The sequence below is a fragment of the Saimiri boliviensis genome, chromosome 2 (assembly GCF_048565385.1).
Source record: "Saimiri boliviensis isolate mSaiBol1 chromosome 2, mSaiBol1.pri, whole genome shotgun sequence".
Classification (NCBI taxonomy): Eukaryota; Metazoa; Chordata; class Mammalia; order Primates; family Cebidae; genus Saimiri; species Saimiri boliviensis.
This window is the reverse complement of record NC_133450.1, coordinates 34,600,404-34,626,100: the sequence shown is the minus strand read 5'-3', so window position 1 is coordinate 34,626,100 and position 25,697 is coordinate 34,600,404. Positions and strand designations below refer to the sequence as shown.

The 25,697-nt window shown below is 39.3% G+C and overlaps 1 protein-coding gene across 5 annotated transcripts in view; it reads right to left on the bottom strand.

Moving 5' to 3' along the window:
* Positions 1-25,697, bottom strand: part of DCAF5 (DDB1 and CUL4 associated factor 5) — a 106,522-nt gene that overhangs the window by 24,419 nt on the left and 56,406 nt on the right. For 4 of the 5 annotated variants that reach the window (XM_003924472.4, XM_010335199.3, XM_010335200.3 and 1 more), the window contains exon 6: positions 13,800-14,013. In XM_003924472.4, the coding sequence (XP_003924521.1) occupies positions 13,800-14,013 (214 nt within the window). Of the gene's footprint in view, positions 1-12,239; positions 13,279-13,799; positions 14,014-25,697 lie in introns of those variants that run through there. The other variant, XM_010335201.3, reaches the window with a different exon arrangement.

Here is a 25,697-nt window from a genome sequence, read left to right as displayed (position 1 = left end):
TTTCAGTAGGAATGGGGTTTGACCACGTTGGCCAGGCTGGTCTCAAACTCCTGACCTCAGGTGATCCGCCTGCCTTGGCCTCCCAAAGTGCTAGGATCACAGGTGTGAGCCACCACAACCAGGCTAAACATATTGATTTTTAATATATCTATCTGTACAGAGATTTCTTTTAAATAAACAAGATAAATAGGCATATAAGGAACCACACAGCAAGCACTCTTAAAAATATCTGCCTATCAAAAGACTTGTTAGCTAAAACCCAGCAACAACAACAACAAAATGACCCAATTCAAAAAGGGGCAAATTTGACAGTTCTCCAAAGAAATATACAAATGGCTAACAAGTACATGAAAAGATGCTCAACATTACTAATAATCTGAAAAATGCAAATTGAAACCATAATGAAATACTATTTCACACCCATTAGGATGACTATTATAAAAAAATGACAAATATTGGCAAGGATGTGGAGAAAAAGTGGGAACCCTTGTGCATTGCTGGTGGGAATGAATAACAGAGCAGCTACTATGGAAAGGAGTATGGCAGTAACTCAACAAGTTACACACAGAATTACCATATGATGCAGGAATTACAATCCTAGGTAAATATCCAAGAATTAAAAGCAGGACTCTAACAGATATCTGTATATCCATTTTCATAGCAGCATTATTCACAATAGCCAAAAGGTGGAAACAACCCAATGGTCTACTGACAGATGAATGAATAAACAAAATGTGGTAATATACACAATGGAATATTATTCAGCCTTTAAAAGGAAGAAAGTTCTGACATGTGCTACAACATGAATAAACCATGATATTATGTTAAATGAAATAAGGCAGAAACAGACAGATACTGTATGACTCCATTATATGAGGCACTTAGAGTAATGAAATTCACAGAAACAGAAAGCGGTTGCCAGGAGCTGGGAGGAGGGAGAATGAAGAGTTAGTGTTTAGTGAGTACAGAGTTTCAGTATGGGATGATGATGAAGTTCTGAAGATAGATACTGGTGATGGCTACATAGTAATGTGACTGTACTTAATGCCACTGAATTGTGTATTTTTAAATGGTTAAAATGGTAAATCTCATGTTATGCATATTTTACCACAATTAAACAAACTTTTTTAATGCAGAATGTAAAATCTAGGAGCTTCCCAGAGATCTTTTATGCAAGGCCAAGTATCCTGAACTTCCCTACTGCCAGCTTATATCTTTGAGCAGGAAGCCATCACCAACATGGCCATGAATTAGTGTCTTGGCATAAGCAATGATCTTTTATGTGGCAGCTCCAAACTGCTTGCTCTTAAAAAGACAGGACATTGTGCCAGACCTACTCTAATTTGAACTCATAAAAGCATTTTCTAACATTATCTAATAATAACCAGAGAGTAATTCTGAGAGTTCATTTATTTCCAAAGATTAACATAAGTGTTTTACTTTGAGTTGAGGTCAGCATTACTTCTTCCTGCCTTTTATCCCCATTTGCTCATTTCCCTGAAAAGAAAGGCATACTGTTTTCCTTTTGTGTGTGTGTATGTGACAGGGTCTTGCTGTGTTGTCCATGCTAGAGTACAGTGGCATAATCTGGCTTATTGCAGTCTCGACCTCCTGGCTCCTGGGCTCAAGTGATCCTCCTGCCTCAGCCTCCCAAGTAGATGGATTACAGGCATGCACCACACCACCCAGCCTATTTATTTATTTATGAGACAGAGTCTCACTCTGTCGCTCAAGTGATCACCCTGCCTTAGCCTCCCAAGTAGCTTGGACTACAGGCGGGCACCACCACATAGCTAATTTTTTTGTAGAGACAGAGGCCTCACTTTCATTGCCCAGGCTGGTCTCAAATTTGAGCTCGAGTGACCCTTCTGCCTCAGCCTCCCAATGTGTTGGGATTATAAGCATAGGCTACAGCACCTGGCCAGGCCTAGAGTTTTCTAAAGACATCATACTTGAAAATGACATCAAACAATCCCCAAAAAGTATAAGTCCAATATACACACAACCTCCTGCCTAACATAAATTACTAAATACTGTGCAACCACTTAAAATCAATTTCCTAGTCTTCAAAACACTTAAGTGAACATAAGAAAAAATGTAAACGGAGGTAAGTTTAAATGCTATACATAAGGGCTAGGTAATCTTCCCAGGGCACAGTGGAAAAAGCAGTGAGTTCAGTTTCTTTATCTGAAAAATAAGAGAACTGGACTGATGACTCTGTGAGGCTCATTTAATTCTAAGATTCTATGATTACTCTGAAGGAATGGTGGAAGCTGAATTAGACCTCAAAAGTCTCTAAGCTGCCAGCCCAAGTGATTTGATAAGTCACTCCACAAACATGCTCAAGACAAGGACACTCATAAGACTAATCTTGTTAAACTTTAATCAATAACAACAAAAAACATAATTTAAAAAATGAGCAAAGAACTTGAATAGACATTTCTCCTAAGAAGTATAACATGGCCGTACACAAATGGCCAATAGGCACATCAAAAGATGTTCAACACCACTGATTATTAGGGAAATGCAAATCAAAACAATGAGATACCACCTCATGCTCATTAGCATGGTTACTATCAAAAAAACAAAAACCCAGAAAATAGTTTCTCAAAAAATTAATGACAGAATTATCATATGATCCAGCAATTCCAATTCTGGGTATATATTTAAAAGTACTGAAAACAGGATCAGAGATACGTGCAGCCTATGTTCATAACAGCACTGTTTACAATGGCCAAGAGGTGGAATCAATCCCCCATGTGTCCATCAACATCAGCCTTAACAAGGAAGGAAATTCTGACATATGACATAACATGGGTCAACTCTGAGGGCATCACATCATGCTAACTGAAATAAGCCAGTCACAAAAGGACAAATACTGTATGATGCTACTAGAGTAGTCATGAAAATTCAGACACAAAGTAGAATGGTGGTTGCCAGGGCCTAGTGGGAGGGAAAATGGGGAGTTGGTGTTTAGTGGGCACAGAGTTTCAGTTTGAAATGAAGTTCTAGAGATGGATGGTGGTGGTTATACAACAATGTAAATGTATGTATTTAATACACTAAAATGTACACTTTTTTTTTTTTTTTTGAGACAGAGTTTCTCTCTGTTGCCCAGGCTGGAGTATAGTAGTACAATCTCAGCTCACTGCAACCTCCATCTCCCTGATTCAAGCGATTCTCATGCTTCATCATCCCCAGCAGCTGGGACTACAGGTGGGTGCCAACATTTCCTGTTATATGTTTAAAATGGGCTATAAACTTCATGTGGAATTCCTGCTACCCTGCCCCCAATACCACTGCAAAATAAACAAACAAAAAAATGGAAAAAGAGTGAGCCCAGTGGGCTTATAAGGGGTTTTACTATTTCATCGTGAAGCATAAGTGCTTTCCTATTTCTTTAGCTACGGCAAAGTCATGAGAAGGGAAAACGAGATTCCCAGACAGAATGCTGACTCAGAAGACTGCCTCAGAAGGAAGAAAACTCTCCGAGAGTTAAGGCCTTTTGGGTTTAATATGACAGCTCTGAAAATATGCAGAAAGTGCATAGAATGTACAGGCTTCCTCTTGGGGATAAAGGCAACTCCTGACCTCTCTTCCTCTTGGAACTGTTCTTCCACCCACCAAAAGAGAACAACTTGGGATAATTTTCAGGGAGGGCATCTTGCCTCGCTGCCATCTAGTGAGGGCATTTAAGTGTTCTCACACTCTGGAATCACAAAACTGTCCTGTGGAATTCATTATGGCATTTCACAGTTGTCTGCTGGATGCCTTCTAGCATTAAAAGTTGGCTGCCTAGGGTACTGCTGACTGTGAAGAATAGAAATAAAAGTGAGGTCATTTCTTTATTCATTAAACAAATATTTATTGAATGTATGATCTGTGTTGGGCATTGTTCCAGGGAAGGGAAGGCAGAGTTGATCAAAAGAGATACCGTCTCTGTCCTCACGAAGCTTATATTCTATTGGACAGGAGGGGAAAATATTATATACATATATAATGTGGGTAGAGAGCAGAAAGAACAAAAAAAGTTAAACATAAAAATATATACATATAATGTGTCCAGTGGTGACAAGTGTTATAGAAAAAAGTTAAACAGCAGGTAAGGGCATATAGGGAGTACTGGGGGTTGGGGTGTTAGTTTTTGTTTTACAGAGGGTGGTCACAGAAGGCTTCTTTGATAAAATGGTATTTTGAATACAGTCCTGAAGGAAATAAGGGAGCAAATTATGTGGGTATCTGGGAGAAAAGTATTTCAGGAGAGCAGACAGAGTTCTAGCTATTTAAAATATAAGGTAGCCATTAAGAGCTCTTTTATCTTTTTTAAGCTTTGCAGAAATAAAAATAATTTCAAGCGAGCTGAGTACAGAGATACATTTACTATCATAAGAGCAGCTGGAAAGATTCCTCTCTTCTAAAGCTTTGTTGAAAGGGTCATCCCCTCCTGGACTTGGGCTGGTTGGGGCCACCGAGTGGGGCCCTGCTGATGGTTAGTGCTTAAGAGGACCACCAGGGCACTGCAGGTCTAGGTGGGCCATCTCACAAATATTTGCTGTGGGGTACACAGAAAAATAAGGAAGAAAACAAAGACCAAACAGTACCAATGGCACTGTTTCACTACCTGAAGAAATAAACCCAAAGTACTTCATTATATTACAACGTAAGAAACACAGTAATTAATTCAATTAACCAGAAAACTGAACTTCACCTCAGTGGTGAAATTGGAGGCATAGGTTTTTCTCTCTGACTTTTCTTTTTTATCTTAATGATCTAATTTCAAATAGTACCTGCTCATTCTCACCAGGAAATCTGGTATTTGGGGTCTGAAGCTGACTTGGAGTAAAGTGTTTCTGGCCTAGATAACAGAAAGGCTCAGCAGCAGATACTCCTATATGAATAGGCAAGCTATAGAAACATAATAGAAAAATTGGTAACCCAAAATTCCTATGTTTCATATTTTTATTCCCTTTTATAATGTATGACTTCACAACCAACATTCACATTTAATACACTACTGCGGAAAAAAACTAAAAATTACTATTCAACTTTAGAAAGGGAAAAACTAAGTAAGGTGGTATGAAGTTTGTGGTCAAATGGGGACATGAACATGAAGAATTCATTGCCTTCTCTAAGTTTTATTTTTTTTACCTCATTCTAAATATTGAGGGGTAAACCACAAATTAAAAACTACTTCGGCTGGGCGCAGTGGCTCAAGCCTGTAATCCCAGCACTTTGGGAGGCCGAGGCGGGTGGATCACAAGGTCAAGAGATTGAGACCATCCTGGTCAACATGGTGAAACCCCATCTCTACTAAAAATACAAAAAATTAGCTGGGCATGGTGGCGCGTGCCTGTAATCCCAGCTACTCAGGAGGCTGAGGCAGGAGAATTGCCTGAACCCAGGAGGCGGAGGTTGTGGTGAGCCAAGATTGTGCCATTGCACTCCAGCCTGGGTAACAAGAGCAAAACTCCGTCTCAAAAACAAAACAAAACAAAAAAAAACTCACTTCATGTTCTGCTTTTGTGCTAAAAAAAAAAAAAAAAAAAAAAAAGCAATAACAAATATGAGGAAAAAATAAATAAGAAGATATAAAAGAATATAAGAAAAAAAAAGAAAAAATCTCACTTCACAGAGCCTTTTATCTTATATTCTACTGAGAAGAACAGGGCGGGGCTCCAAGAGGAAGAAAGAATGTTTTAGATACTTCATTATCTAGGCAATAAAGTCCGTATTTCCCAAAACACCCTGAGCTGAGGGGCAGGTAGGAGATCCATAAACTACAATGAGATCAGAGTGGAAGATATATTTAATTTTTGTTTGGTTTTGTGGGTAAGGTGGGAAATACCAATACTAAATGAACATGAGTTGTTGTGTGGATATACATTATCCATAATCCCTCCCAGCTGGCCACAAAGGTTAAAAGTTGGCCACACACTGAGTCACCTTGCTGTGAGTCTCCTGGCTCAGAAAGTTCATGCATTCTGTGGTCCAAGAGGGAAAACTATTTACTGATCTGAATGTTTACTGATTCTAGATATTTTAAGTAGCATTAACCTGAATCCAGTGCATGTGGGGTTTCATCCAATCCACTGTCAGTATGGAGATACTAATTTGCTCAAGCATTGTTGATCTCTTAAGAGATCAACAATTCCCTCTCAATAGATTTCAAGAAGGAACCACCAACATGACCACCACCAAGAACAACATTGAAAAAGATTACTGACTGATATCTGTCACTGTCTTACTGGCCCAAATGTCCTCTGTCAATCTATTGACCTTTATAGAAAATGTTTTGTGTGTGTGTGTGTGTGTGTGTGTGTGTGTGTGTGTGTGTGTTGCATGCTTACATAGCATTTGATATTCTCCAACATCTGTCGATGAAGAAGGAAACATTATCAATCAGTTACTATTCAATGAGTACTGATCAACTTACCCAGCTCTCTCCAAAGGTTCTTTCCATAGTAATTGATTAATTATTCTCTAGTAAATGGCATGACTCTCTAATTAGCTGTATTGACCAGGACAGAAAAACCAGATGGCTCTCTAGCCTGGATCAGTAACAGCAGAAAGACTGCTATTTAAATTTAAATCAAACACAGCTCTTATTTTCCCCTGACCTTCTATCAGAAGGGGAAAAACAATGTGATTGAAAACTTTGTGATATGCTCCCTAGATGGCTATTTCCAGAAAAAGGTTTGCTAAATGGCATATAATACATCTTTGATCATACCATTTATAACCAGTGCTTGACAGAAATACCATCCTTATAACCAGTGTTTGCCACAAAGCAATCAGAGCAAATTTTCTTTGGAAACCGGCAAAGCCATAGATTTTATTTGTGGTAAGAGAAATTTCATTGCCTCCCAATAAAAGCGTACAAATATGCATTACCCATAAGATAAACACTATTTTTGCATGTGAAGTTACATTATTCTTGCTTCTTTGAGCCATTTGCCAGTTCAGCTCCATGAGGCTTCCGGAATCCTTCAGTTTATTAAAATAACCAACTTTTATGGGTTCTGTGTAGAAAAAATTCTATTAATAAATGAATATTCCATAAAATCAGCCAGTAACGGTCAAGTAATCAGTAGAAAAGAGAAAAAAAATGCTGTAAATTACCATCAGCTGCTTAAAGCAAAGTGGCCAGCTGAATCTTATTTGGCAACCTTTTTGGAAACCTGAGCAAGATGAGGGGCCATTAACCATTAGCCCCTCCAAGGGTGTCAGTTTTTTTATGTGAGGACTGGGGAGTGAGAAGATGGCAGCACTCACTTCAGTCCATATATGAGTATTTATACTCTTCATTCAAGCAAAGGTGTCCCAGCATTCTGAGGAATTAATACTGTTTTCTTTTGTCTCCAAAGCTTAAGATATCTCAAAAAGAGGCAAAGCTCTTATACTAAAAGTAAAATCCCTAAGGAGGATGAGACAGGTTATATTCTGTTCCCCTTCACTGACATCTACCAGGGATTTCCTAGTGGGTCCCAGACTCTCAGCCAGGAGGCATGCATTAAAGAACTGTCATGTCCTGTCACCAGATCACATCAATTCCACTTGTTCCTAAAAAGAATCCAGGTCACCTTGTGTTCCTTTATAGCTGAACAATTATAAACTAGACCATATCTAGCAGGCCTACACATACTCCAAAACCTTTTAAGCTTCTAAGTTCTAAAATTGCATCAGTAAATAGACTAAAAGACAACATAATCCAAAGGTAAAATCTTAATCCAGGATTAATATTAGTGAGCCTTTATGTTTCAAGAGTTCCACAAACCCTTTATTATTACATGTAAAACATAGATGTGTACATTTTTCTGAGATGACTGTTTATAGCTTTTAGACTTTCAAAAAGATCCAGGTTTCAAGAAGAGTTATAAATGGCTGATTTAATAACATTATATTCCCTCTATCTTCTCTTTGTAAAACAGAAAGTCTGCCCTCTTCCTCAAAAAAAGTCTCCTAAAACATTCACTCCCTAAACAAGACATGCAAGGAATTCCTCTGCTACAACATTCTGTGTTCAGCTCTTCCTCACCAGCCCATACCACTGCGTGATCTCTATAACACAGGGGGCAGCATGCCTATGAGCAAGAGGCTACAACCATAAACAAGAGACTGGGTTTAGTCCTGGTTTTACTAACAATTTGATCTGCCATTTAAGACTACTATCGGCCTCAGTTTCACATGAGGGTGAAACCTGTCCAGCTGCACCCAAAGGTTGCTGGGAGCATTCAGATATAATAGTGAGCCAGGCATAGCAGTTCATGCCTATAATCCCAGCACTTTGGGAGGCTGAGGCGGGTGGATCACTTGAGGTCAGGAGTTCAAGATCAGCCTGGCCAACATGGTGAAACCTCATCTCTACTAAAAACACAAAAAATTAGCTGGGTGTGGTGGTGTGCACCTGAAATTCCAGCTACTCTGGAGGCTGAGGCACAAGAATTGCTTGAACCTGGGAGGCAGAGGTTGCAGTGACCTGAAACCGCACCACTGCACTCCAGCCTTCGTGACAGAGCGAGACACTGTCTTAGAACAAACAAATAACATCGACAAAAAAATATAATAGTGGATATGAAAGTGCTTTAGAAGTTAAAGGGCTAAAAATACATAAGATATAAATGGTAAGGAGATGAAAAAAAGCCAGTAGTCTAAAATCACAAAACAAGTCAAAGGATAGAAACTAAGGGTTGAATTTCCTTCATTAAAAGTACATCTTTATCTCAGATAAAGGAGAACGTATAGCATGCCAGGCCCCAAGGTGGGCTTAATCAGGGGTTCATGGGGTTATTAAGAAAAGAAAAAGAAAAGTTATAACTTTAGAGGGCACTTCTCTAGCCTAGAGAGTACTTACTGGTGCATTCCACACCTCAGCTCTACCCATATAATATCAACACAGAGAGGTTGAGTGATGATGTAATGTCTGAGGCAGGCCATTTATTCAAGGCCATTTTGTTGGATTCATAGGGTACAAGTCAGCTCTTTCCTCCTGGGGATGGGACAGGATGATTTCATGATCACAATTTTTTGGGCCTTGCCATCTATCAAGTTCAAAACATCAGTATAAGAGATCTCAGTGCTCAGGTACTCCAGGGCTCAGCCTTTTCAAGAAAATCTTATTATACTTTCTCCTTTCATATACATCCTGCTTTCAGCAAGATGTAGAGGACTATTAGGCCAGGCATCATATGAGACTAAAGCAAAAAATACTTTAATCAGATTGTCCATTTCCAGGCACACATGCCTGCTACCTTGAAAGACTTACTTCCCAGAAGCCTGAACCATTCTACTGGACTCACAATCTAGGACAAGAACCATTTAAGGAATTGTGAAAGAGAAGGAACAAAAGCCAAGTGCTGTCTTATACGTGCATGCCAGAAAAGCCAGCAGGTAGAACACTGGCATTCTTTTTTAACCCTATTAAGAGACTGGCTGACTGAGTTTGTAGAGAAGAGTGTGAAGCTTAGAAGACAGAATGTACCCAGTCAGGCTTCAGGGAGAAAACAATGCAAAAATCCAAGTAGGAAGTGAAAGCAAGAAGAACCTTTGGGCTCAGGCAGCCTCCAAGGAAAGGCATGCTGTTTTACTTCAAGAGTCTCCACTATATTGCAAGACTAGAAGGTAGGCTTGCTTTAACCCCGCTCCCTGCCAAAAAAAAAAAAAAAAGTGTAAGCCTTTAGTTAGGGCTAATTGCTTCTGTTGATACTCAGCCAGCCTGATGTCACTTCTGTCACCTGATCTGATGCTAGAAGTTATGAAACTTGAATAATTAAACAAACTATGTATTTGTAGCCAAAAGGGGGAAGATATTATATACAGGGCTTTGAGTGCAAATCTCAAAGAGGGTACGACCTGGCAATGTTATGTGACGGTATCCACCACAGCATCAGGCACACAGTAAATGCTCAGTAAATATATGCTTTCTTATTTTAAAAGATGAAGTGGGAAAAAAAAACCATGAAGTTGGGAAGTATTCAGTAGGAAGCAGGAAAAAGGAACTTGTCTCCACTCACCCACAAGTTAGTGACAGACCATGACACTAAACATGAGAAAAAACATCTTGCTGAGTGAAGCACAGAGGTTTCAAACTGGTGGATGGATCTAAAGCAGAATAGGTATGGTGTAGAGATTTGTTTTATACATACAATTAAGTATGAATTTGTTGTGATATTTTAAAACCAAGAGGCTTCACATAAAAAACTTTATTTCTGTCTTCTCTTGAAAAAAAAACCAGAGGCTCTGGTAACAATGGGCTAAAGCTGTGTAGAAGCTGACTCATTTAGACGGGATGGGGGCTCTCCACAGTCCCCGCCACTCCTTAATGTTTACTCCCAGCCAATCCGCTTAGTTTTGCTGCCAATCTTGCTTCTGTCCACAACAAGTTGTGATCATTTGCACAGTGAAAAAAAGGTCTCTACTGAGAGCCCAAAACTCTGGGTTCTAGCCTTGGTTTGCCTACAAACTTGTATGTGTTGTGACTTGTGACCACTCTGAGATTCAGTTTACTCATCTGTAAAAGAAAAGGTTTGTACAAAATGATCTCTAATAGCTCTATAATTAGAATTCATCTACAGTGGTGGCTATGAGCATGAGGGAGACACAAAGGAGGCTCAGATGTTTCACACTTTATTCTCCAAGTCCAATTTCTTGAAATGTTCATTTTATTTTGAGGCTAATGAATTACCTACTGAACCTAGGATAGTTTACAAAGAAAGACAGGTACTCCGAACAGTATCTGGGTCCATCTGCGCAGACTGAATAATTTCATAGTTAAAAGCCAGGTGACTGTCTCAGATAAATAGGATCTCTTACAGCTTTTCTTATCCATGTTCATTCCTATTATGGAAATTCTCAGATTCCTGTCTGGGATGGTTACCCAGCCTATGACTAAATGAAGAGTTCCAGAACCCAGAGCCTCAGGCAGTGGGTGTTCTCAGAGCATACAGGAATGAGGTCAAATATAAAGCCCAATATAAGGAAAAGGCAGGCTTTGGAAATTGAAAGCAGAAAAAAAGATTCTGTCTAGACTCGTCCAAGAATATACATGTCAGTCCTGCAGGTCATACTGTAACCGTGAAAACTGCTGCCTTATCCCTGAGTGTGCAAAGTCAGAGCCTATAAATCACTTTTAAGACATGTTCTAGGACTGGGACAGTAAGTCTGACCTCTTGTGCAAGACTTAAAAAAAACTGTAAGTTCAGTAGATTAGTTTCACTATAAATCCATTATTTAATTCATCCTCCTAAAGGCCCCTGGAAGTTAAACAGGAAAAATGATACTTTTCAATCCTGATTTACAGTTAAAGAAGACTTAGGCCCACAAATCTAAATACCACACATTGACCAAAGTACTCAAGATTTACTTCTATAAGTTTTCATTGTGTTCTCACTGTGTGCCAGGATTTGGAGACAAGACAATAATAAATTAGCTACATTTCTTAGTCCCTAAGGAGTCAACAAAAAAGCCAAACATAAATCTCTGTGTTTCCTATACCCTAAGTTATATATCTCTAACTACTTCAGGAATATGAACAGACTTTTAAGACTTTAACTCTGTTAACGGATCCAAAGTTAGATTCAATGACTTTGCATCCTCCTTCAAGAAAAAACACTTACCTCAACCAAAAAGTCGTCTTGTCTGTCAGAGAGAATAAAATACCCCTAAACTCTTCCCATAGGACAAAAGTCACAAATAATAAATTAGTCAAATCTAAATAGAGAAAATCAAAAGCCATTCAATACTTATATATAAACTAAAAGGCAGAAACAATGATAACTTTTATATGTATACCTAGGACTATCACAAAACACCTTCTGCGACTCTGCCTGTGACAATACCTGCCCCAGTGCATCTGAGCAAAATGGGCAATTGTAATCCAGATCACAGGTTCTCAATCAGGGGCAATTTTTCCCCCAGGGGACAATGTCTGGAGACATTTTTGGTTGTTTGGTGGATTAATTAGGTTGGTACTACTGGCATCTAGTAGGGAGAGGCCTAGGGATACTGCTAACCATCTTACAATGCATAGGACAGCCCCTCACAACAAAGAACTATCTAGCCAAAATGTCAACAGTGATAAGAATGGGAAACCATGGTCTAGGTGCTTACATGTTGGCTAGAGGTCTTTGTTCTGGGTCTTCTAAGGTCCATGAAGACAGGCTTTGGTTGCTAAATACAACCTGAAGAAAATCACCTCTTTCACCTTTACCTCAGCCTCTGGTTTCTGGAAATAAAGCCTAATAAACTATTAATATCACCTTCACTGCATTATTCAACAAAACAAGCATTACATGCATAAGAAATTGATAAAAGATAGAAAATCAACAAAGGCAAAGAAGGAAAGAGAGGGAGAGACTTGATTGTCATTTCCACAGCCAGACGAAGCTAAATTAACCATTCTGCCTATCTGTTCTATTGTGAGTCTGATCACCTCTAGAAACTTTCTTCCCTTCCAAGAAACAAGTTCCCTGCAGTACCATATAGGCATATACAAATTCAGTCATTCCGGCACTGTGGCCCCCCCAAGGAGACACCACTGAGGCCACCTAGTGGTCTCCAGTATGGATCTCAGCTAAGTGGGTCAGAAGACTCCAACATGAGTATAAATTCTGAATTTGGATGTATAGTCTCTGTTTATAAGAGGGGAAATCCCTAGTTCAGAAAACTTAAAAAAACATTCTCATCTATCACAAGCAAGTCAATTCAACAGGCATTTATTCGGTTCCTACTAAACCTATTAATCCTTAAACTATGACATTAGGAGGCCTCTAGCAACCCCCATCTAGGGAGAAAAATCCTAGCTTTTACTTCAGAAGGCAAGGTCCTGCCAGTTTCTCAAAGAAATTTTTCTTTTATGCCTCTTTTATATTTCTTTTATGCCAAAAATAACTCTAAGATGGGGTACAGCATATGAGAATTGTACGTCAAAAGTTGTCATAGCTGATTGGCCCAAAGATAAGAACACTAAGCACTACCAAGAGACTAAGGTTTCTCTTTTTCTCAATCTGTATGTGAAGTATCAATAAGATTTGCTGTGCTTGAGAATATTTGCTTATCTGATCAAGCTTTCCTTAGATTTGTCTTTCCTCGGCTTGGTTACCCAGAGCAGCCTAACTGGTCACTGACACTTCAGAACTTCTATGGCCAAGACAGAAAGGTGCAAGAATGCCAAGAGTATTCTTAAACTGCCAGCTTGAAGTCAACATCAGCATCTCCATTCCTAGTGAGACCGAGAAAAGGCTGGAAACTCACAGCTTGGGCTCTCCATTTCCAGTTGTGATGCTGGCAGTAAAAAGAAAAAGAGTCAGCATCTGGCTCCCTCTCAGACAAAGCTGCTTAGCCCACTTCATCCAAGAAAAAGATGCCATCCCAAGAGGCCATTCAAGATACATGTCTCTTGGATGGTACTTAGGGTGTTTCATTCATCATTGTGTTTTACCGATTTCTTTTTTTTTTTTTTTAATGTCTCTCTCACCAGCAGGCTAATTTTCCATGGATTCCCTCCTTTCTCTGAAATGGCACATTCTTAGAATCTTAAAATCTGTTCACAAACTTGGCAGAGCTAGGTGGCTCAGAACCATATCGTGGCCAGCCTTGGTTTATGGTGTGTGTCTTGTATATACCCATTGGCAGCCTTGATGAAAAAACTCACTATTATTAAGCCAGAACATATCCAGGCACTCACTGTTTCCCCTTAATTGTTTCTACCTGACATGAAGCTAATGAGAAATAAAGACCAGTATAGAAAGAACAATCACGGAGAAAAGCCTGAGTGTGAGACGCAGGAGGCAGAAAGCACTTACCTGGTCACGATCTCCTGCAAAACAGCAGCTTTTCATAGTGCACGAGTTGAAGTAACCCTGATTGTCAAACTGAAACACAGGCAGGCGTGAGTGGATGTCATAGAGCACAGGGGGCAGGCGCCGCCTCAGGGCCAGGAGCTGGGTCCCATTGCTGTTGAATCGTACACTCATGGCACTTTGTAGGGACAGGTTTCCACCATAGCGCAGGAGAGAACTGGAAGGCACAAGGCACAGGAATCAGACGTGAGATAGGCTAGACAAGAGTATGAAAAACACGTTTGCCTGGGACCTCCTGTTAAGTTTGTAGAGCTGAATTTCAGCAAAGGGATATTTCTATACGGTGGCTAGAATAATGAGGGTAGCAATGTCTCCTTGGTTACTTTAAAGCAAGTTACTTAAATTATCAGCTCTCTTTCACAGTCTCCAAAAGGTGAATTACCAGTAAATTTACAAGAAACGGATAACAAAAACATGTTGAAAGAAGAGACATATTAAAATAATGATTCTGTTTACCCAAACTAACTGTACAACCAAAAACATACTCATTAAGACCCTGAGAAGTGGGTTGTATCCACTCTAACTGGGTAGTCATGGATGGTGTTTAAGCAATATATTCGTCCTTCATATCAGCAAAAGCAATAGTGGATGAGTTGAAGTAACCCTGGGTGCAACAGTTCATGCCCATAATCCCAGCACTTTGGGAGTCTGAGGCAGGAGGATCACTTGAGCCCAAGAGTTTGAGACCAGCCCTGGCAATGAGACTTTGTCTCTACAAAAAAATTAAAAAATTAGCTAGGCATGGTGACATGTGCCTGTAGGTCCCAGCTACTCAGGAGGCTGAGGAGGGAGGATCACTTGGGCCTAGGAGGTTGAGGCTACAGTGAGCCATGGTTGCACCACTGCACTCCAGCCTGGGTGACAGAACAAGACTGTCTCAAAAAAGGAACAATTAAAAACTTTATTGTTTATAATAAATAATTTTTCAATAATTTTATTACTTAGTTTTGAATTTTTAATCTGTTCACAGAGAATTTTTATATTATACATAGCATGATTAGAGAATAAGGTTTTTTGTGGGTTTTTTTTTTTTTTTTGAGATGGAGTTTGGCTCTTGTTGCCCAGGCTGGAGTATAATGGTGCAATCTCAGCTCACTGCATCTCCCCCCATCCAGGTTCAAGCAATTCTCCCACCTCAGCCTCCCGAGTAGCTAGGATTACAGGCATGCGCCACCTAATTTTGTAGTTTTAGTAGAGACAGGGTTTCTACTAAAATACAAGTGATCTACCCACCTCAGCCTCCCAAAGTTCTGGGATTACAGGCGTGAGCCACCATGGCCGGCTTGAGAATAATTATTAAAGACAATTCTTAAATTTAACTGCAGAGCAAGTAGTGCAACAATTAGAAAAGAATAATGACTTGTTTTCCTTTACAATTCCCCACAAGTTTATATGTAGCTTTAAAATATACTTTGGGTAATACATAGAACTTCATTTATCTAGCTTCACTATAGAGTACTATGTTCTGGTTCACCTAATATTCTTCTGCAGTTTCATAAGATTCTCATTTTTTTTAAAAAGTCACACAGTATGGTTCTAAATAATTTCTTTGGATGACTCAAAAGGTAATTTCAATATTAGAGTGAACCAAGCTGGCCATGAGCATTGATAAGTATATATAATACTAATTTTTAAAGGGTATAGAGGGTGGTGAGTGTGATCTTTCAGGCAGTCAGGATCATTATTTTATTACAAAGGGATGACTGCTCACAGTCCATGTTAAAACCAAGTTTTCTTTTGTATTTTGGATTAATTTTTGGAGCACTGAATTACTGGTAGGAAAGTGAAGTTAAATATATATGTTGGAGACACTGTAGAAATAAATGCCACATCAGAACTACTAACTCTCTCTGTCTCATGCAGACATTATTGTCACGGAAAGGTAGTGACCCCAGTCGTTTTAGAGAAAAAAGTTTGTAAATTTTAGAGAATCACAGACCTGAAAAGGGCCTCAAGACACTTAAATTACATTTATTTGAAACATTTTAAAGAAGTTTTAATGCATTGTATCAAGTGAAAAAAGAGCTATACATTACCAGAAGAGAGTTAATATCAAATGAAGATAACGCATTTTCTTTTTTTTGCCAAGACTGGTAGGGAAAATTGAGCAGACAAGAAAAGAGCTATCCTACAGGAAGAGAAGCCCTGAAACCACAGTACAGCGGTAGCTGCCAACCTAGCTTGGTCATAAAAACAGCCTGGACCAACGCCAGCCCCAGGGGGTCTGGTGTTTCTCAGCAGGGGTCTGCAGCTGGCCACTCCTGGTAAGAATGATAAGGATGATCCAGTTTGCTAAGAAGAGAAGGCTTGGAAGCAGTTTGCCCTCACAGACAAGATATAAAGATGATGTCAAAGATTCTAGCTCTGAGTGTAAGATGCATGAAAAATCATCTAGGACTTTTAAAAATGTAGATTCTCAGGATTCCCACCTTCTGCCCCCCCAACAATATTCTAATTCAATCTGGGAGGTGGGCCCAGGTATCTGAATTTAGCCAGCAACATCAGTTAATTGGGATACAGGTGACTTTCAAACCACACTGTGAGAAACATGATTCCATTTTGGAATTTGTGGGTTGGGGGTGGAGAGAGAGACCCAGTAGGTCCTGTATCCCCCAAAGCAGTCTTCTCACCAAAGGAAGGAATGCTCTGGTACTGCAGCTCTGTGTAGAAACAAGGCGTGGGGAAAACAACCTGTAATCCTTTTAGGACTGTAATGAAAAAGGGAAGACTTTAGAAAACCATCCCTAGAATTCCAGACATCAAGTTGGGGGCTGGCATCCCTGCAGGCCCCAACTAGTAATCTCTGCAGAGAAATGCCCTTATAATGGTCCTAAACACAGACCACATTCACTCACATACACAGAATGAATGACAGGACTGTTAGAGACCAGGCATTTCCTTTACAGGGTGCTCTGGCTGCTACAGTCAGGTGGTGTTATCTAAACACCGAACTCAAAAACAATGAGAAGCTTTCAATCCAAGATCAGCATAGAGTGTGCAAATAAACCAGCATCTGTAGGACTGAAGAGGCGTTGGGGGGTGGGGGGGATGGAAACAAGAGTCAACAGAAAGAGACTTGGCCAGCCTCACCAGCCATAGCAGCAGGGGTTTACAGCAGCTCAGGCATCCTTGAGGAAAGCTAGAGCCTCTGGTAAACACCCTTTCCATCTGTTAACAGGAACTTCTGCTGCCCATTCTAGTCAGGGCTATACAGGAGTCTGCCCAGGACAAGCATGTGGGCCATCCCAACCCCACCCAAGCTCCCTGACCTGCCATCTGCAGTTGGATTACACTACAGGAATTTGGTTGTGGGCTCCAGGACAGTAACTAACTTTCCTCTTGCCTATGCTTCTGGGCAGGGAACTCTGACCTCTCACACAAAGAAAGTATAGAGGAATCTTGCTCCTAGAAGTTTAGGGGTGCTATTTAAAGAGCAGTTGCCACCAACGCTGAAAACTTCATGTTTTGGTACAAAATTCGATTCCTTCTAGAAGGATGGAATGACACCAGAAATCTAGAAAGTTGTGGTAACTGTAATTTCTCAGCAGGGGTCTGCAGCTGGCCACTGCTGGTGAGAATGATAAGGATGATCCAGTTTGTCAAGAAGAGAAGGCTTGGAAGCAGTTTGCCCTCATAGTCAAGATATAAAGACGATGTCAAAGATTCTGGCTCCAAGTGTAAAATGCATGAAAAATCATCTAGGACTTTAAAGAATGTAGATTCTCAGGACTCCCACCTTCTGCCCCCCCTCCAGCAATATTCTAATTCAGTCTGGGAGGTGGGCCCAGGTATCTGAATTAAACCAGCAATGCCAGTTAATTGGGACACAGGTGACTTTCTAACCACACTGAGAAACGTGATTCCATTTTGGAATTTGTGGTTTAGGGGTAGAGAGAAAACAAGGTGAGAAAAGAGAATTATCAAAGTCAATGAAAAGCTAACCATACAATATGGCACTTTGTATAGCCTCATGTCTGTTAGCAGAAGGATCTCCAATTCCTCTTCAGATCGGAGTTCTACTCCATCAATGCCTGAAATGTTTTCTTCCCGTCCTCAACACATTCCCTGAAGAAGAAATTTCTCATTTCCTCTTGAAGAACTAGGGGTGCCTCTATACAAACAAGAATGCCTCAATCTTGACTTGCTTTCTTGGACACTTATCTTGATAATGAAAATGCCACTGTCTCTACTCCTTCAGAGAAGAGGCTACCAATACACTCAAATGAGATAAGCAGTACCTTGAAAGAACTAGCAAAACATGTTAACAATGAGTTCAAATAAAAATATCCCTATAAGAAAAATTAATGAAATACATCTATCCCAACCTATCTTCATCCAAGGATTTGCTATAAAACACAACAAGAACGGGTAGAAGGTGATCCAAAAGACTTAGGGTAAAAAGCAAGAACACCTCAGAACATCAGGAGAACATTCCTCACAAGTGCAGTCTCCTGCCGTTTTTTTTTTTTAATTTAGTTTTATTTTTTATTTTTTTAAGTGCAAAAAAACCCCCACACAATTGAACTTCTTTATTGCTCTGGTGGGGTAAAAAGAACATTTAAAAAAGTACTTGGCCAAGGCTAAAGCCTTGCCATGCAAGAGAAACAGGCCAAGGCTGTTTCCAGAGAAAGTGATTAGGAGTGTCATTTCCAGCACAACATAGGGAATTGAAAAAGCTTCCAAGATCAGGCTCCATGGACCTAGATTACTATAAATCTATGATTAACTCATCTATCTGATGCATCTGGTGGTGCCAACAGATTTTCCAAAGACCACTGGCATGAATTTCCTCATTATTTCCATGTAAAAGTCGTATAAGACCTGTGGAATGCTTGGAGTCAAGATACTACTCTCCTAACTCACAAACATCAGAGCTGGTGTCGTACCACAAGCAGAGAGGGAAAAGCAACATCCTTTGGATAGGGGAAAGTCTCTCCCCACCATAGTTTCTGATTTAAGACAGGATGACCTATAAGGAATATGGGACGTTTTGTATTTCCTGTAACACAACTCATAGAATAACAAATCCTAGAAGATACTAGAAATAAGTAAAAAGTGAGCAAGTTCAGGGAGTCACAGTCTATACTAGTCCCATTCAAGAGTATTCAGAGTCCCCAAAATCCCTAACCATTTATTTTATGTGAGTTGGAAGTGGGATGAAGAACCTGGCTTTCTCTTTTGTTTTCCTAATACAATCCTCAGTCCCAAGACTGAAACTTCTCTAGAGGGAACCAGAACTGTTGGACAAGCAGCCCAAGAAAGATACATTGCGATCTGTGAATGAACACATTTATTTTCCCCAGAATATGATTCACTGCCAAGCTTCTCTGGCTTGACATATAGATGAATTCAGTATCCTTTTTGAATATCCAGAAATTTAGGTTTGACTGAAGTTGGAAGAAAGGCTTGACTAAATTTCTGATAAAAAAAAAATCTTTATATATAATCAAATGGCATATTCAGCCCTTTCATGAAGCACATATGGATGGCAGGCATTGCAGTGTTTCTAATTATCATCTTCCAGAACAGGAACATGCCCAGAATGGAACTGTTCTAGAGCCCAGAACACTTCAACTTTTTTGGCTCACAGGTTCCAAAAGCCCCACAGAACAAACCAAGATCTCAAAGCGAATTAAGAGGTAATATAATAACAGATTTACTATCATGACTTTCCCACAGAATAAAGGACTCAACATTTAGTCATTTGAGTTTATCAGATGGCTTAGTTTATTCAAAACCACCTCTACCCAAAAGCTGGTGAAATAACAATTTTCATAAATAGCCATTTAATCTTCATCTTATATAGTATCAGCCCTGACCTCACAGTGCATAAAACTGGGGAGGACGAGTTCAATGAACAGTGGTTGGCAAGAAGGAAGAAAGCAAGGAGAAGGAGGGAGTCTTAGATGGCAGTTGCTATAGCAACAGTAACAGTGGAGAAGGAGGGGGTGGGAGGATATGCAGGTAAACAAGCAGTCTCTGATGGCAAGACGAGAAGTTGGGGTGGGTGTGCTGAGTATTAGGTGACAAGGCCACAAAGCTAGAGGAATGCTGAAGAGGAAAGAAGAAAAGTCTGGAAAAACAATCCTAAGCAGAAGAGGGTCCGAAAACAAAAATCATAATTTGGTACTTTCTAAAAAGAACTCTTATACAAACAATTGAAAACAAGAGAAGAGAGAAAGGTCAAGGAAAGAATCCTTCCTTCCAACTGCTGACTGATAAAACACGATTACAGGAAAACAGCTTGTTTCATACAGGAGCTACTCACTGAGAACATATTCAAAAACCAAAATCACCTCTAGCTGGCAATAATATGAATGCCTCAGAACAATAGTATTAAAACGTTTTTATAGTAACCCTTTGTAATAAGTACATTTTACACTGCATCCTAGTATACCCACATTAATTTAGCATAAATTCATTAAATAATACTTAGCTCCACCAACTGTATGTAATGCACGCACTTTCCATTCCTATTTAAGAAATACTTGTTACCATCTAAATTGATTTCATCACCCACTGAATGATAATGATGATGATGATGATGATGATGATGATGATGATTGAGACAGAGTCTCACTTTGTCACACAGGCTGGAGTGCAGTGGTGCAATCTCCACTCACTGCAAACTCCACCTCCCAGGTTCAAGCAATTCTCCTGCCTCAATCTCCTGAGTAGCTGGGATTATAGGCATGTGCCACCATGCCTGGCTAATTTTTGTATTTTTAGTAGAAACTGGGTTTTGCCAGGTTGACCAGGCTAGTCTTGAACTCCTGACCTCAAGTGATCCGCCCACCTCAGCCTCCCAAAATGCTGGGATTACAGGCATGAGCCACCAAGCCTGGCCACCCACTGGATTATTGAAAGAGCTTCCTAGCTTATCTCTTGCTTTCATTGTTGGCTTCAGTTTATCCTTAACAAAGCAGCCAGAGGAAATGCTGAACCATGAATCTAATCCTATCACTCCTTTGTGGAAAACCCTCCAGTGGCTCCCCATTTTCAACAAGAGTAAAAACCAAATTCCTTACAATGCCGGGAAAGCCCTAAAGAATCACCCTTACTCACATCCTTTATGTCTCCGACCCCACCTCCTAGGACTCTCTTCTTATTTTATTCAACTTCAACCACATGGTGCCTCTTCACTGTTCCTAGAACATGTCAGGCATGCTTCTGCTGCAGAGCTGTAACACTTACAGATCCTGCAGCCTAGAATGTTCCTCCCTCAGCCTGAGCATGGTTCATTCATTTGCTTCTTTATTCAAATATTCTCCCCGATTAGGCCTTTCCTGACACCTTATGCAGAAATACAATTCCTCCAATGCTTCTTCCCTGGCCCACTTCATTTTCCTCTACTGCATCAATCATCATGTTACATACATTTTTAATATATTTTTACATATTTATTTTGTTTCTTTTTGTTTTTCCTCACTAGACGATTAGCTTTTATATCTTTTCTTTGTGTACTCCATGCTTAAATGGTACCAGGCAATAGGCATTTGATAATCAGCTGTTGAATGTACAATCTAATCAATCATAAGCAGCAGTTTGAAAAACACTTACTTAGAACATTTAAACAAACTAACAAAAAACAGGCCTCATCAAGATTCACACGGCTCTTGGCATTTGTCCACCCATGAAACCTGATCTCAGGAAGCAAGCAGCAAACAGCATAAAATCAGATAAATAGCAGGAAGCTTGGAGAGCATCTGAGTCAAAGTCCTCTTACACAGGTGCAGATCTGTGGTCCATAGTGATTTGTCAAACCATCCAGGTCCCTACATCTCACATGAAGTCATGACACCACCACACATCCTGTAAGTGAGTTAAAATTCATCCATGTGCTACTCATGTAAACAGCCAACAAGAAGTAAGAATTTAACAGGTAAACAAGTATCTTAATTATATGTTAGACTTTGAAGCAAGTTCCTGGCTGGGCATGGTGGCTCATCCCTGTAATCCCAAGTCTTTGGGAGGCCCAAGCAAGAGGACTGCTCGAGCTCAGGGGTTCGAGGGGAGCCTGGGCAACAAAGTGAAACACTGTTTCTACAAAAAAGAATATAAAAACTTGCCAAGCACGGTGGCATGTGCCTGTAGTCCCAGCTACTTAGGAGACTAAGGTGGGAGGATCAATTGAGCCTCGGTACTGCAGCCTGGGTGACAGAACAAGACACTGTCTCAAAGAATAAAATAAAATAAAATAAAAAGTTTCTGATATTTGCAGAGAAGAAGTTCAAAATGAAAATTAATAATTAAGCTTTAAAAAGAAGTCAATTACAAATTAAAAGAAAGTAGATTAATCATATTTCAGAAAGTGACCAGTGAATTCAGCAGGTATTAAATATATGTCCTACCCAATTATGTTCAAAAACAGTGATATACATATTGATGGATATACAGAGATCAATAAGAAGATACATTAACAAGACTATAGAACTTGGGTCATTTTTATTTTCTTTATAGCTTTCGTTTTATTTTCCAAATTTTTCTACAATGAACATAAACTTCTATAATTAAATGTCTTCTCATATGTACTTCCTCTTTTAAAAAAGGTCCATGGAAGAAAGCTTTGAGAAACACATGAGAATAGGGAATTTAGAGAGCCTTTTAATGGAATCTTCACATAATAAACTGACCCATAGGATTCTGGTACAAATGCTAAATTTGAAATTCAGTCTTTATTTTAAATCCATATAATAACAGTCGAAAAAAAATTTTCAAAGGACTCTGAAAATCTTAGTGGTCCGTACCATCCTTCTCAATGAGGGCAAATAATATCCCTCCTCTGGTAGGTTTCTAGATCCTAAACAAGTTTCCTTTGGTTAGCACTGGACATAGTCACTAGGTTAGATCTGAAACTACATACAGTTTTATTTCTTTCTACAGATACACTATCCCACTTCCAAAGTATCCATAAATAAATGGCAAAGTTATGTGATCAGAATAGAAAACAGATTCAAAACACAAAAGTATTTTATGCAGAATCCAGAAACATTAGCAATGTTCTTGGAAAGTCTTCCATATATGGGCAAATTCATGGTTAAAGGAAGCCAAGATTATTATTGAGAGTATACTAAGAAGTCCCTATCTAAAATATGTGACTTGCAACACATAAAACATAAGGTCAAATCTGGAATCACAAAATAAAAAGTTCAAACTATGAATAATTCACTGAAGGGATTGTATCAAGACAGATGTCCCTGAAGAAGCAACGAGTTCTTCATTAAATTTAACTTCCAAAATGTTTTCCTGCATATCATATCATCTAATCCTCATAATAATCCTAAAAAATAGAAAGTATGGGTAACATCAACCTCACATTATACTGGAGGAGACCAAGGTCCTGAGTAATTACAGGACTTGGCCCTGACCACACAATCAAGCAGCCGAAATAGGAGAAGCAAGATTTTTCTGCTTCTTGGTTCAACAAGATTTCACAGAATACACTGTGGAGATGTATTATTCCTCCTATTAAAAAGAATAGCATCAGACTGCAATGCATCAGGGCCAGAGGAATTCATTTAAGTCATTCACTTCACACCCTTTCCTATAATTCAGTAATTTATTCATGCATACATTCATTTAACTATTTATTGAATACCTGCTGACTATCTTAGGCACTGTGCCAGGCACATGGATTCAAAGATGTTATAGTTTCCACGAACAGTGCAGTAATAAGCGAAGATGTGCCCTGAGAGGACAGAGGAAGAATAGCTGCCCTCTACTGGGGAGACAGGAGTGGGGGTAGTCACAAAAGACTTCCTGGAAGGAAAACCTAAGCAGACACAACAGAGAGCCAGAGTTGACTCCAATTCTTAACTGGCAAAAGAAACAAGATAAATCTGGATATGTTAATACAGTCATGCATTGCTTAAATGACAGAAATATGTTCTACGAAATGTGTTGTTAGGCAATTTTGTTGTGTGAACATCACAGAGTGTATTTACACAAATCTAGATGGTATAGCCTACTACACACGCCAGCTATGTGGTATAACCTTGGCTACAAACCCATACAGCATGTTACTTATATTATTATATGGAACACTGAACACCATACACAATTATAACACAATGGTTAAGTATTTTTGTATCTAAACATACCTAAATATTTAAAAGGCACTGTAAAAATTCAGTATAAAAGATAAAAAATGGTAAAGCTGTATAGGGTATCCACCATGAATAGAGCTTGCCGGACTGGAAGTTGCTCTGGGTGAGTCTGTGAGTGAGGAATAAGTGAATGTGAGGGCATAGGACATTACTGTACACTACCACCATAGACTATATAAATAGTATACACTTAGGCTACACTACATTTATTTAAAAATATTTTTCTTTCTGCAATAATTAACTTTAGTTTGCCAGAACTTTTTTGTTGTTGTTGTTGTTGTTGTTGAGATAAAGTCTCACTCTGTCACCTAGACTGGAGTACGGTGGTGTGATCTTGGCTCATTGCAACCTCCACCTCCTGAGTTCAAGTGAGTCTCCTGCCTCAGCCTCCTTAATAGCTGGGATTACAGGCACGTACCACCACGCCTGGCTAATATTGGTATTTTTAGTAGAGACAGTGTTTCACCATGTTGGCCAGGCTGCTCTCAAACTCCCGACCTCAGGTGATCCGCCGCCTCAGCCTCCCAAAGTGCTGTGATTACAGGCATGAGCCACCACGCCTGGCTATTAGTTTACTATAACTTTTTTACTTCATAAACTTTTTTACTGTTGCAACTTTTGACTCTTGTTACAATACTTAGCTTAAAACAGGCACATTGTACAGCTGTACAAAAACATTTTCTTTCTTTATATCCTTATTCTATAAGCTTTTTTCTTTCTTTCTTTTTTACTTTTTAAACTTTTGTTAAAAACGAAGACACACACACATACATTAGCCTAGACCTACACAGGGTCAGGATCATCAATATCGCTATCTTCTACCTCCACATCTGTCCTACTTGAAGGTCTTTAGGGTCGATAATACGACATGGAGCTGTCATCACTTACGATAACGCTGTTTTCTGGAATACCTCCTGAAGGACCTGCCTGAGGCTGCTTTAGAGTTAACTTTTTTTAATAAGTAGGAAAATATGCTAAAATAACTATAAGAAGTATAGTATAGTAAATATGTAAAACAGTAACATAGCTGTTTATTATCAAGTGTTATGCACTGTACCTAACTGTATGTACTACACTTTTATATGACTGGCAGCACAGTATGTTACACCAGCATCACCCAAACACATGAATAATGTGTTATACTACAATGTTATAACCACTACATCACTAGGTGACAGGAATTTTTCAGCTCCATTATAATCTTATGGGACTTCCGTCATATATGTGGGTCCACTGTTGACTGAAACATCACTATGCAGAACACACATGTATATGGACAAATTCTCAAAACATATCAATGAGCAAAAAAGTCCAGTTGTAGAATGATTATATAGTAGCATATTTGTGTGAAAAACATACAGGCTACAAGCATATGGAGATAATGCCATATATTTTTCTACAGGTACATGTACAAGCATATAATAACCAAGAAAAAGTTCCGGAAGCATGTATTATAAACTCGTAATACTCACTACCCCCAGGAGAAAACATGAAGGACCAGGACTAGAAGAGGTAGTCAGAGGGGGCTTTAGCCTGTGGACAGTTTTAGAAGGAGAACATTATTACCTGTTACTTGTATTTGTTTTCTTTTTCTTTTGAAATAATTATAGACACAAGAAATGTACAAGGAGGTCCTGTGCATCCTTCACCCAGCCTCTTCCAATGTTATCACCATCTTGCATAGCCATGGTACAGTATCACAACCAGGAAAATTACATTGGTGCAATTCACAGAA